Source organism: Antechinus flavipes, chromosome 1 (genome assembly GCF_016432865.1).
Source record: "Antechinus flavipes isolate AdamAnt ecotype Samford, QLD, Australia chromosome 1, AdamAnt_v2, whole genome shotgun sequence".
Taxonomy (NCBI): domain Eukaryota; kingdom Metazoa; phylum Chordata; class Mammalia; order Dasyuromorphia; family Dasyuridae; genus Antechinus; species Antechinus flavipes.
In genome coordinates this window covers 32366477-32381139 of record NC_067398.1, presented here as the reverse complement: position 1 = coordinate 32381139, position 14663 = coordinate 32366477, and the positions used below count along the sequence as shown (strand labels likewise).

General features: G+C 33.0%; 1 protein-coding gene across 1 annotated transcript in view; it reads left to right on the top strand.

Annotated features, from left to right (window-relative positions):
• The window catches only part of EIF4E3 (eukaryotic translation initiation factor 4E family member 3), a 50745-nt gene that overhangs the window by 27220 nt on the left and 8862 nt on the right, over positions 1-14663 (top strand). The window contains exons 3-5 of the mRNA XM_051980821.1: positions 5893-5987; positions 7801-7861; positions 12597-12663. Of these exons, the coding sequence (XP_051836781.1) occupies positions 5893-5987; positions 7801-7861; positions 12597-12663 (223 nt within the window). The remainder of the gene's footprint in view (positions 1-5892; positions 5988-7800; positions 7862-12596; positions 12664-14663) is intronic.

Sequence of the window (14663 nt, the reverse complement as noted above, 5' to 3'; positions counted from 1 at the left end):
GCACCTAGTAAAGCTTATTAAATTAATTTTGATTGATTGCTTGTAAAGTAATAAGGCAATGGGGGGAAAGCCTGGGAAATATCCATTTTCATTATATTCCAGAAGATAGCAAAATTTGCTATTCAGATTGATTGATCATAAGGGAAGATAATATGTAGTCAGCTCTGCTACAACTTGTGTTTCAAAATTGTGCATTTCTTCCATCACAATTTAACATTTTGAGCATAATACAAATTTCAAGTTTGCTTTAATGCTATTTATTCTTTTTTTTTAATAACTTTTTATTGACAGAACCCATGCCAGGGTAATTTTTTACAACTTTATCCCTTGCACTCACTTCTGTTCCAATTTTTTCCCTTCCCTCCCTCCACCCCATTCCCCAGATGGCAAGCAGTCCTATATATGTTAAATGTGTCATAGTATATCCTAGATACAGAAGGTAGAAATTACCCAGGAAGAAAACAAAAATGCAAATAGTTTACATTCATTTCCCAGTGTTTTTTCTTTGGGTGTAGCTGCTTCTGTCCATCATTGATCAATTGAAACTGAGTTAGATCTCTTTGTCAAAGAAATTCACTTCCATCAGAATACATCCTCATATAGTATTGTTGTTGAAGTATATAATGATCTCCTGCTTCTGCTCATTTCACTCAGTATCAGTTCATGTAAGTCTCTCCAAGCCTCTCTGTACTCATCCTGCTGGTCATTTCTTACAGAACAATAATATTCCATAGCACTCATATACCACAATTTGCCCAACCATTCTCCAATTGATGGGCACCCATTCATTTTCCAGTTTCTAGCCACTACAAACAGGGCTGCCACAAACATTTTGGCACATACAGATCCCTTTCCCTTCTTTAGTATCTCTTTGGGGTATAAGCCCTGTAGTAATGCTATTTATTCTGGAGACCTGGTGTTTTGCCTTGCCCAACTGCTTAACTTGCCTGGAAACAAGCTAAGCGGTATCCCGAGGCTGAGGATATGACTATTATTTATTGTAGTATTTATGAATTTTGAAAATTATTTAACATGTATAAATTATTTTCTCTACAAGCTTTATGGTTTTTATTGTGTGATTTTGCATAGTATAGCGATCTGAGGGAATATATACATCATGTCAAAGAAGAACCAAAACTTTATAGAGAAAAAAGAAAGAGAGAGAGAGAGAGGAGAAGGAAAAAGAGAAGAAGAGGAAGGGAAAGGGGAAGGGGAGGAGAGGGAGACATATCCATGAAAAGAGGCTTAGAAATGGTCAGATAGAAAGGATGAGAACCAAGACAGAGTAGCATCATGAAGATCCAGAAAGGAAAAAAAAACCTAGGAGGAAAAGTTAATCAACATTGTTAGGTGCTACAGAGAGTTCAGTTTCAATTGAAGGATAAATTTGGAGGCTACATTGCACATAATTAAGAGGAGGGTAAAAAGAAAGGAATCCACATTTGAAAATATTTTTCAAAGAGTTTAGTATAAAAGAAAGGAGGAGATATTGGACTACTGCTATTAAGGATGGACTACTGCTATTAAGGTATTTGTTTGTTTTTGGTTTTTAGAATAGAAGGAACATGAGCAACTTTGTAGCCAACAAGTTGAAGTGATTGGTAAAGCAATTTGGACATTTCATTTTGTCTTAAACACTGACATATAATGAACATTATTTCAATGATATGAAAGTCTTTGAGAAGATCTCGTGTAGAATTGAATATAGAATCTAAATCAGACCTTTTCCATTTTAGGAAAAAGTTGCTTAGATTCTGACTGCATTGACCCTTTCTTCCCTTCTTGTTAATTTTCTCTTTGAGCCTCTAGGAAGTATGGAGTCATGAGGTGTGTGTGGGGGAACTAGTAGATTTCTAATCAGATCAGTTTCAAGTCCCAGCTGACCCATTCATTTGATGAGAAATATTAAAAAATATTTCATCTCTCCAAACCTCTGTTTCATCAAGCTCTGTCAGGCCTACAATGTTACTGTGGTTGTAAAAAATTGCAGAATCAATTTTGAGAGAATTCAAAAGCCTTATAGCCCAACCCATAATTTGCCAAGAATCTCATCTATAATATTCCTGGAGTTTTCCACTGAAAGAGACCATTCTTTCTATTTTTCTGGCCGTTTTTTGTGTGAAGGTTTTCCTTATATAAAACTTCTCAATCTCTCAGCAATCTCTACCCACTGCTCTTAGTTCTGATTTCTGGGGCCAATCGGATGAATCTCATTTTTCTTTCTATAGGACAGCCCTTTAATTACTTGGACTCTTTGTGCTATCTCCCATTCTTCTAGTGCATTTTCATGTAGCATAAACTGTATTCCTCTTAATGTCATGGTTATTTACTCCTGGTTGTGTTTCTGCTTTCCCACTGAACTTTCTAAAATGGGGTCTCAGAACTTGCACTCAATTAATAAACATTCATTATACTTATATTATTATACTTATTATGCCAATGTTGTACTGTATACCAGACATAAACAACAATACAAAACAATGACTAAGGGTACAAGTACCTCTAGATATCATTCTTCTTGGTGCAGCCTAAGATAATAGTTTTCTTTTTGGTGTGTGTGGGGGGAAGAGGGATGTATGTGCACACTCACAGGAATGTCATAACACTTTGTATACTTTTATTAAATGAAGATACTTTTTTATTCATATTGAAATTTTTCATAAAGCCTTCAGATGTTTAAATTGGAATGGCTTTCTAGTCTTACATCCCCCATTCAGGGGGAAAATTGATTTTTTGAACCCAAATATAGGCCTTTACATTTATCTTATTACATTTGATTAACTAGATTCATCTTTATTAGGTGTTAGCCTATAAAGATTTTTTTTAGAGTTATGGACTGCTGTTCAAGGCATTAGCTATTCAGCAAATTTCCTAAGAAAAAAATTTCCAGTGCCAGATAAATTCACAAGTGAATTCTACCAAATATTTAAAGAACAATTAATTCCAATACTAGGTAAACTATTTGGAAAAATAGGTAAAAAAGGAACCCTGCCAAATTTCTTCTATAATATAAATATGGCATTGATACCTAAACCAAGAAGAGGCAAAGCAGAAAAAGAAAATTACAGACCAATATATTTAAGGAATATTGATGCAAATATTTTAATTAAATACTAGCAAAGTGATTACAACAACCTATGAGCACTGGGATTTATATCAGGAATATAGGACTGGTTCAATATCAGGAAAACTATTACCCTAATTGACCATATCAATAATAAAAGTAACAGAAGTCATATAATAATTTCAATGGATACAGAAAAAGCTTTTGACAAAATGCAGCACCTATTCCTATTAAAAACACTAGAGAGCAAAGGAATAAAGGGAATTTTTCTTAAAATGATGAGCAGCATCTATCTAAACCATCAGCAAGGATTATTTGTAATGGAGAGAAACTGGACACATTCCCAGTAAGATCAGGGGTGAAACAAGGATGCCCATTATAACCATTATTATTTAATATTGTACTAGAAATATTGGTTTTAGCAATAAGAAAAGAAAAAAAGATTAAATGAATTAGAATAGGCAATGAGAAAATAAAACTATGATTTTATGCAATTAATATGATGATAAACTTAGAGAATCATCCAAAAACCTTCTTGAAATGATTAACAATTTGTCAAAGTTGTAGGATATAAAATAAACCAAGGCATTGACTATTTCTCTCAACAAACTACCCTCTGTAAATTTTATAATTATCCCATCTCTAACTTCATCTAATTCACTTGGAAAATATTAAAAAGAAAATGTGGGAAAAAAGAAAATGAGATAATGAATATAAACTACCTTGTAAATTGTGAAGTGGTTATCCAATGTCAACTATAATTATTATTGTTTAATATTAGTAATAACAAGAAAATCCTTCGATGTGCAATGATGTAGGACAGATAATAAGCCACATGTGAAAACAAAGGCGCTGAATTAATTCTTTTCACTTTATAAGCCAAATAGAATTATTTTAGATGTAAACACTATTTGAAAACCATTTGCAAGAATATATTTATAGCTTTTTGTTTCCCGAATCCGAATAGAAACTTTAATGTTGTAGAAAATGTGAATATGTCTCATTAAGTTTCCAACCTTACAATGTCTTGAATATGGCAGTAAAATAGATTCCCAAAGAATTATATAATATTGCTTCCTTCAGTATTTTACCATCTTTTAGGCTTATCAAATAATTCTAAAGATTAAAAGAAATTTATAATATATGTAGAGGAAACTCCATTTAAGTATGCTGCTTGATAATCTTTAGTCTCCTTCAAGGGTCAGTTCAAAATATACTTTCAATAGATTTTCCATAATTTTCTCCAGTTTTAAATGTCCCCACTTCTCCCATTACTTTGCATCTATTTTGTACATGTTGTGTATTTACTTATCTGTGATCATATTTTATTCTCCATCAGAATAATACAAACTCTTTAAAGGCAGGAATAATCCTTTCTCTTTAGCTTTTATATCTGTAGTGCCTAAATAGACCACAAAGATACTTAATAAATGCTTGTTAACTAATTGATTGATTGATTGCAACTATTATTTTAAATGGAGGTGTTTTAAATACATTAGATATTTTTCCAACACTTTTGTGCTCATATGCAACATATTTAAAATATGTTAAATAAAAGTTGTCTTCAGTTATGTCTTCTTGGACTATAATCTTCACCTGTCACTTTTGCCAAGAAAAAAAGAATTGGATCTTTTTTATATGCAAGAAAATATATGACTGATGAGAGAAATTAGTCTAGAGATGGTTCTTTTTCCTTCAGAACCTAAAATTCATTTTATTTTTTTTCTAGATGTATGAAGACTGAAATTCTAAAGCACTTAAGCCATGAGAGTCAGTATAATTTATTTTGGCTAGGTTTAAATTTTTTTCTGTCTCATTTGTTGTGTGTATAAAGGTAATATTTTTCATCTATAACTATTTTGCTCCTAAAATATGTTGTATTATTGAGCAAAGAGATTTAACCAAGTATCAGTATATGGCCCAGTTTGGAGATAAGGTAGTAGAGAAACAAAATAATGATATTTTATCCTTTTTAGTATAGTTTCTTCTCTTTATTTTTATTATAATTGTTTGTGTTCATGTATTATTATTAGGTAGCATGAAAATAATCCCAGGAGTTGGAAAAGACTGAATTAAAAGGGCATGTTAAGGGATTTTTTTGACTTTAGGAAGTATGACTTGGTGAAATGCTGTGATTCTTTGGCTATATGACCTCCTGAAATGTCACCTGTTCAGTAGGGTATAAAGAAAAGTAGGAACATTAAAAAAGTGGTTGTTTTCACATGCCCCTATAAAGTAGAAAGAAGAGATTAAGGTCATATTCTCTTCTCTTCTCTTCTCTTCTCTTCTCTTCTTTTCTCTCTCTCTCTTTCTTTCTCTCTCTCTCTTTCCTTCCCTCTCTCCCTCCTTCCTTCCCTCCCTGCTTCCCTTCCTCCCCTTTTCTCCCCCTTTTCTCTCCTTCATTTCTTCTCTCTTCTCTCCCCCACCCTAATTATTCTCTCAGACTCCCTTGTGCTAGGGTAGAAAATTGAAACATTATTTTTAAGAAAATAATTGGAAATCATCTATGATGTCAGAAAAATCATTATTTACAAATCAATTCTTAGTAGTGTATGATTTCATGTTGCATAAGAATATTTGCTCAGTAACCATAGAACTCTGAAGCATAGGATTTGGCATGGTTTTAGCAAGTAAAATTCTCTATCATTATAAATGTTAATGTTCCTAGTGGAAAGTTAAAAGTGATAATGAGAAAAAATCTATTTTTAATAGCTATAACTTAATGAGAATCATATTTTTCTGCATGTGTTAATTTTGATGATTTAGTAGCATATAAGTTAAATGAAAAAGATTTGAATTAAACTAAAATATGTTGTTTTCTTTCCAAGATATTCTGGAGTGTGTACAATAATATTCCTCCTGTGACTAACCTGCCTCTAAGATGTAGTTATCATTTAATGAGGGGAGAGAGAAGACCACTCTGGTAAGCAACTCTTATGTAATTTCAGGCTAAAAGTGGGAGGGAAACCACAGTGAAGCAAATAGATTTGTACTGACTTGGAATAAAACCATGACTCTCTACCACTTAAGTCTGAAAATAATTTTTTTTGAGTTTGTAGTGAAAGAAAAACATGCCCACCTAGGTCATCTAAGGCCTTCAAAAAATATGGCTGTTTTCAGCCTTTTCTCTTCAATGCTTTGCATCATTGTTATCAAAAACAAATATTGTTATTAAGCCTTATATTTTAGAGACTTTTAGAATTTAGAGTTTTCTTTTAGAGTTCTTAAGCAGGAGTCTGTGAACTTGTTTTTTTTAATATTCATAACAACATTTCAATATAGTTTCTCTTATTAATCTTATTTTATTTTGTGCATTTAAAATATTCTGATTCCATAGGCTTCACTAGGATTGCCTGTGGTCTGTAATAGAGAAAATGTCAAGAAGTCTTGTTTTTGAGAGTTTGAGTTAGACATAGTTCCACAGTCTCATGGAGAGACAAGGTAGGATATATGTTTTAAATATAAAAAATAGACCTCATATGAATTTAAAATATAGAATTATGTAATATCATATAAGATTACTAATGTTATCTGAGAGAAGAAGCAGTTACATATGGGAGAGACCTCAGAAATCATTAAGTGTTCTTTCCTACCCCCTGCCATTTTAGAGATAAGAAAACAGACCTGGAAAAGTTGCTCAAGATCACACAAGTAATAAGTGTCAAAGGCAAATCTCAAACACAAATCCTTAGACTCAAAATCTGACAATTTTCAATATAGCTCCCTTCTTTTTAATCTTCTATCAGACTTCCACACAATCCAGTGTTTGTCCCCTTTAGAATCATAAACCAAACCTCTTATCAGCCTCATTGTCCTGAATGGTAGCAGAATTTTTCTCACTCTTAATTCAGAAACTATTTATCAAACACCTACTCTGGTTTCAGAAACTGTATTAAAGCAGGGAATCCAAAGGCTAAACTTTTGTGTGTGTGTGTGATCCTTTCTCTTTTCTCTTGTTCCATCTATTCCAGAGATCATTTGTCTCTTTTTTATGCCTATGAATACTTTTGCAGAATAATATTCTTAAGTGCACAAAAATGCATAGGATTATAAAAGAAAACAATTTTATTTAAATTCAATTATCAAACTATTAAAGAAAAAACTTCATAGATCTCAGACTGAGAATCCCTGACCTGTTCTCATCAATTTCCTTCACCCATGGAGAAAGTGAAATCAAGGTTTTTTAAGGGAAGAGTCTTTTATTTTGTTTTCTTTTCCAAGGCCATTAAATTCTATTGTTATGTTTATTTTGGCCTTTGTCCTATCCTCTTCACTAAAGTCATACTCAATAACTATCTTGTTAAATTGAACATAGTTCTTTAAAATACAAATTTAAAATAAATCTAGTAGTCTTTTAAAAAAATGACACAATTTGTGGTTTCATATGCATTATTTTTGTAGTTCATTGAATATTGGAATGTTGTTTGATGATTGTTAAGTTCATAATAAAAAGAGAAAATTTCAGGACTCTTCTTTGAATGTTTCCTTTTGGTAGGAGGGGCTGTGCACCAATGGAGGGAATAGAAAGAATAGAGGAGTGTCTCTGCTGAACAAATCACAGATAGTTTGATGTAATGAAGTGTGTGCACAATGTACACATACATACACATGCAAAATACACAAATGTACACATGTATGTGTACATGTGCGCATAACTTAGACATGTAGTCACTTAATCCATGCATACATACACTTTTTCAGTCTTTTTTTTTTTTTTTTTTTGGTCTTCAATTTAGGGAAGAAGAAAGCAATGCAAAGGGTGGTGTATGGAAAATGAAAGTCCCTAAGGAAAGCACGGTATGTCTGTACCAGAGCCTTTCTGGAAATGACTCAGCTGGTCCTTTGTTTATTGTGTTGGCAGACAGATTTGTGCCTTTCAGAGAAGGGTAGCTTGGTTGACTTTGAGTAGAACATAATGATGAAAAATCCCGAATTTCTCTCTTAGCTCTTTCTCTGCCCTACTCTCCCATCTTGGGAAATCATTTCTCTTCCTCTATAAAGTAGCAATAGTATCACTGACTTATGAAACAGCTTGCAAAACTCAAGGCTGGACAGGCTGGCATAAAAGGGAATTACTGCTAAGAAAATTATTTCTCTCACTTTTCTCAAGTTCCCATATTTTATTCAATTGGCAATATTAAGAAGGTTTTACTCTTGGGTTGGTCAAACTTATACTAAATTCCATCCTTAGTATCATGGGAACCTAACGATCCTAACCAATGGCTTTTTTTTTTTTAAATGGAGATAGCTCCAAAGACTTATAATAACTTCAAATAACACTTTCAAATAATTTCACAGAATATTTCTTTTACAGTGATTACATTTTCACATGCCCTTTTAAAGCAGAATTGTGTTTTGATTCAGTTTAACATCAAAAAGTCAACGTTCAGGTCTTGGCTCCATCACTCAGTCTGTGACTTTCTTAGGTCATTTGAAGCCAAGGGATTCTTAACCTAAAACCAGAGATCTTTTTTTCCCCCCAATAGTGTGACAACAGTATTTTCTTTTAATTATTTTCTAATTGATGTGGTATTGCACACCAATAATCCTTTCCTAATGAGGAAGTCTCAGATAATAAATTGCTTGAGTTTAGGAATTCTCAGCTACAGTAAACTAAACTGACTGGCTTTCTACACTAAATCTGGCATTAATGGTGAGCCTCCAAGATTGAACAGCCACTAGGCTTCTACAGAAGGGCAAAATGGCTCACTTCAGGATGGTGATTGGACATTAGGCAGGAAATGTTGCTATTTAGGAGCTCCAAAGTGGTGCTGGGCTTTGTTTCTGATGGCCAGAATGCTCCCGCTATCCAGTAAAGGTGACACTTAAGATGTGGAGTTGTTTGCTTTGGTGGAGGACATTCAAAAGCAGAACCATAGATGCCTATAATAGAGTTATTGAGAGCAAAAAGAAGCATCTCCACATGGGCCCTTATTCATTATATTGAATAAAAATGAACATTAAAATGTTACCTTAAGACTTATCAAACCAAAAACAGTCCTTGATAAGGGATAAAAGAACTAATACTACACAATCTCACCTTTTCATTGTTTCTTTCATGTGTGTATGCTCAAAAGAACTGAAAACCCTCCAGGGACCCATATGTCTGAGCTGTATAGAACCAGATTTATTTGTTAAAGGTGCAAACTATTAGTCAAGATACATTCTTCCAAGTTTTGACTGTTACTTGGCATAAGTATTAAAAAGAAAAAAAAATGTAAGGGAAGCAAATAGCAAACTACATAAGGCTTCATAAGCAGAGAGAGAAAGAAGGGGGAGGAGGGAAGGAGGGAGAAAGAAAGAGAATGGAAGGAGGGAGATTTATTTTTCATGTTTCATTTTTTATTTGTTCAAACTTATTAGTAACTGAATTTTAAAAGAAACTGATGCCTATCTCATTTGAAAGGAATTTCCTCTTCTTTTCTTATCTTTATCCTGAAATCCTCAAAAAAGTTAAAAAATGCAAAATCTTAAGTCCATTGTTTATTATTATTTTTTAAACATGCATTGACTTGAAGAGTATTAACAATTGTCCTTTTGCTGCTGCTTCACCTTTTGGCTTTTTATTTTTGTGGATTCTTTGGATCGTGTTAATATTGTTTATATTGTTGTTGCTGCTGTATTAGTTGTTATGATATAGCTTTCTTCACCCTGCATCTCTTGTATATTTTCTCATATTTCATGATAGGCTTTATATTTGCAATTACCTGTGGAATTTAGTATTCCATTATTGTCACAGTCTATGTTTTCTGGCATTACCTAATCATCATACATTATGTAATTTTGCATTTTTTTTTTGCTATTATATACAAAGCCGCTATGATTTTGGGGTATGTGGTCTGAATGGGCTTTCCCTCTTTCCCTTCTCAATGCTGCCCCCCATTCAGCAATATTCTTAGAGTATACATAATGACTTTTACATATTAAGTTTTAAGTTAGAATTCACTTTAGTCCTCAAGCTCATTTTTCTCACCTAGTTAAAGGTAACTGAACCCATATTTAAACCTGGGTTCTCTGATTTTAGATCACCTTTTTTTTTTCTGTTGATTCGAGTGTATAGTCTTAATAGCAGAACCATCAAGTTCCTTCATTTTAGCGGGCCCAATTGGCAACAAGTATCAATAATAATGATTTTTGTTTCATAATTATACCAGTGCCTTTTCTCTAAGTAGCCAACACCTTTCACAATTCTTAATTAACAAATAGTAACATTGCACTCAATTTCCCTTAAAGCCAAGTGCAGCAGAAAATATGAAATGAAAAGGATAATTAATTTTCACTAATCTTAATTTCTTGGTTCCTAATTAAGAATGCTATACAGAGATACTACCAAGAAACAAATCAGAAAAAAAGCAAAAGTCTTTAAAAAAAATTCTTGATAGTAAATAAAGGGGAATGAGAATGGGAGAGAACAAAGTGAAAAAAGTACATAGGAGGAACTCAGCTAAAGGAAACAGATTTGGCAATACCATCTTTACTAGGGAGTCTGATTCAACTAGACTTATTAGATAGATGCCAAGGTCTCAGTCTCTTCTGTCACAAGGCACACAATTATGACACTACAACATCCATATGTCAAGAAACTTAGTGAAATCTTTTTCAGATAAAATCACAAAGGTGCCTTGTCTGATAATTAAAGCCCTTTACAACCTGGCCCAGTTGTACTTTTCCAGTCTTCTTAAATTTTATTCCCTTCCATGTAAGCTAATCCAACATTTTGGTCTATTCTTCACACAAGATACTTCATTTCCTGACTCCATGTATTTGCATTGGCTATCTCCCATGCTGAGAATGCTCTCTCCTCATCTCCATTCCCTAGCTTCTCTACCTGTTTTCAAGACTCATCTCATGCCTCATCTTTTCTAAAGGTCTTTTTTATTTCCTCTGCTCCCTTTCCCCTGATCCTGAACTGATACCTTTCCATTACAATTGCTTACCATTTACTTTATATACATGTTATTGTTATTTGCATATTGATCACCTCCCCTTCACACATACACACCTTTTTGTTTTTGTTTTTTCCCTTTTCTTTATAACCTCATTACTTAACACAGAGCCTGGAACGTAGTAAGTGCTTAACAAATGTTTTTAACTGACTAAATGGTTTTGCAAATCGACACAAAAAATTTTACCAGCTCACAGAAAAAGTTTAGCTTATCCCCAATGATAACTACATTTACTACTGTGACATTTCAAGACTGACAGCTTTGTCAATAGACACAAAAAGTTAAAATAATCCCCTCTGGTTTCTTTCCTTCTTTCTTTTTCTTTTTTTTTTTTTGAGGCCGTTTGTGGAGTTTAAGTTTTTAACATTTAAAAAAATTGTCCAATACAAGAAAATCCTTGCAGTTTCACAGACCTAAACACTGCAATGATTTGATACTTTTGAAATTAACCCAATAATGAAATTGTTCATATACATAAAAGATATATGCTTGGGGGAGTAGAAAACCTTCTAATACACATTTACATATGTATATATACATACATATATACACATTCTGGCTTATGAAAGGGGAAATTAAATTTCTCCTAATCTCTTACGACTTTAGCAGTTTTTTTCCCAGTTATTCTGAACATGACCAATGCCTTTACTAGAAATTTCTGCTTGCCTCAGTTTACCACAGCTCATTATGATTTCCCCTGTTATAAAATTGCCCGGTTTATGTAATAAGCTTCTCCAGCTCTTTCCTCTACAATTCCTCACACAGCTGCCAAAGTACTCTCTCCTGTGAACAGATCAAATCATATGATTCCCCTTTAAGAAACATTCAGTGTTGTTTTTCCCACTGCTTACTGAACAAAATAAAAACTCCTTAATTTGGCATTCAAAGCTTCCACAACATTTACCTTCTACTACTCCTTCTTGAACTCAAATTAATCAATCACCAAGCATATCAAAAAGACCTATTATGTGCCAGGCATTGTCCTTGTCAATGGGTTTATAAAGATAAAAATCAAATAACCTCTGCCTCAAATAGCTGAACTTATTTATTATTGTTCCCAGGCCTTTTCTTGCTCTCTCCCACCTTTATGTCTTTGCACATCATCCCTAATTCCTGGAATCAACCTTTCCCTACATCTCCGCCTGTTGAAATATTGTTCAAGGGTCAGTTCAGATACCATACAGCTCCATGAGGCATTCCTTGGTACTGCCTTCTAGACATAATTCGTTTTTGAATCTCTCACACCATTCTGTTTGACTCCTCCTTCACACTCAAACCCAAATTTACATTGTAGTTATGTGTGTGTTCCTCTGTATATGTGTCCCTCTTCCAACCCACTTGTTGATCCTTAGGATGGGAAGAGTATCTTACTTCATCTTTGCAGTACTAGTGTTCTTGCTCAGCATTGGGAGGGATTTAATAAAAGCTGAGTTGTTTAAGTATTAAAGGTTTTTACCCATCTGACTTCAAAATGTTTGAATTTTCCAAGTGAGCTTGAAAAACTATTTCCTTATAGAAGAGCAACTGACTGGGATCCTGAAATTCATCATCTGAAAATGTGTGTATGTATTTCTCTTCCATGTTAGCCCACAGTTTGGAAAGAGTTGTTGTTAGCAACAATCGGGGAACAGTTTACAGATTGTTCTACAGCAGGTAAAAACAAAAAACCATGGCTCAAACTGCATGTGTGTGTACCTAGTGCTTGGCTTTTGTGTTTGTTCCTTGGCAGAAGTTTTTGTTGGTTTTTTTTTTTTTGTGGTTTTTTTAATATGATGTTGTTTAGAAGCTGTTTATTTTGTTACTATGTAGTTGGCTTAGATTTTTTTTGCATGTAACCAATGTTTTTTATATTATCTGTTTTTTGGTAGTCTACTGAAAGTTCAGAAGTGAAAGAGAAAATTTTTCTTAGTCTTTTTTTAACTCTTGTGTGTCCAAATTCTGGAGCTCCTATAGACATTTTATCACTTTCCATGTGATATTATACTGTCTCAGAAGTTGAAAAGTTAAATAAGATTTTATTCAAATTAGTGGTAACCATCCAAGTTTTTACATAAAATACAATGAATATTATTCATATTCACAATTAGGAAATAACTAGAAATATAAGCAGTAGACATAAATGAAGAAACTCTCTTAAATATCAATCTATTAAAAAACCTGATAGGTAAAATCTATATACACATAGACAATCAATATGTCTTAGAATATAAAATATAGCAACTGATTGATTTCAATTATTTATTTCCTAGTTTTAGAAAAAAAATCAGTTATTTGTATTTGTTGTTATATGTTGTATTGTAGTTATTTATATACAGTCAATAGGAAACAGAAAGAAAAATTAAAATCTACTGAGCTACTAAACTGAACAAAATTGTTTTCATTTTCTTTGTTTCATTTTTTAAAATGGAAAATGAAAAATAAGAGCCAGTGGTATCTCCTTAAATATGTGGGAAAGTAGGCCCATTCTGTTGATCTCTCACATTCCCTTTTTCCCTTCCCCCTTTGTCTTCTTGCATTTTCCTGGAGAACCAGTACAAAGCTTTCATTTTCAAGCCACAACTGAGGCTGCAGAGGGAGTAGGGCTAACCCTCAACTTCTCTCTGTGCAATGCTCTGTGCATTTTTCATCTGGTCCATCTTCTGTGTTCTATCAGTGATGATAAGCTCAGGGCTTTCAGAACCTTGCTAGCCTATTTTTTAAATGCTGAGTTGATTTCCCAAAGTCTTGAAAAATGACTAAACATTAGTCAACTAAGCACACAAAAAAGGAGAGTATTTAAGTTCATTTTGAGTCCTCCTTAGATGTTTCATTCAGACAGATTGTGGATAAGTGTATATCAACTGTTTCTCTCTCTTTGGTCTTTAACTCAAGCTCAACTCCCTTGAAAAAATATTTTGATAGAATAAAGAGCTTATGGTTTTTCAAATCATTCTCTCAAAAAGAAGATAGAAACCATCCATAGTCAAGCAGTTTGTAGCTACAACCAATTAAATGATTAAGGTCTTTTAATTTTATTAGTACATTTACTTCTTAGACATCAACTTAGCTACTTTAAAGATCAGTTGGGTTAAAATGAAATAATTGGCTTAACAGTAAAGAATCTTTATGCATTAACAGAGAATAGTAACTTGGTGAAATGTTTAAAAATATGACTCATGTGTAATTACAAACATGTGAGTCCCTTTGAGAGGCAGTTTTCTGTATGAATTATTTCTGTTTCAGATACTAGGAAAGATGAACTAAGTAAAAAATAGCTGACCAGCTTAAATAAATAATATCTATGGTTACACAACTGTCTCTGAAAATAACACACATTTTATTAAGGTCATGTTCTGCTGGCTAACTCCATTTATAAATAAAATGTATGTTTCCTGGATAGCCAGAAATGCCCTTTCATATAATTTACATTATACTTCATGTATTATGTTTGGTGACCATATTCATGGATATGATATGCTGGACAAGTAAGAGTCTCAGTCTCTGTGTATCTTTCTCTATGTGTCTCTTTCTCTCTCATCTCTCTCTCTATATATATTTACATACATGCATATATATTTATGCATATACACACACATATATGTATGTATATACATACACATTATATATAATCTCCAGATTAAATTTAACTGAAAACTGAAAATCTATCAGCCCAT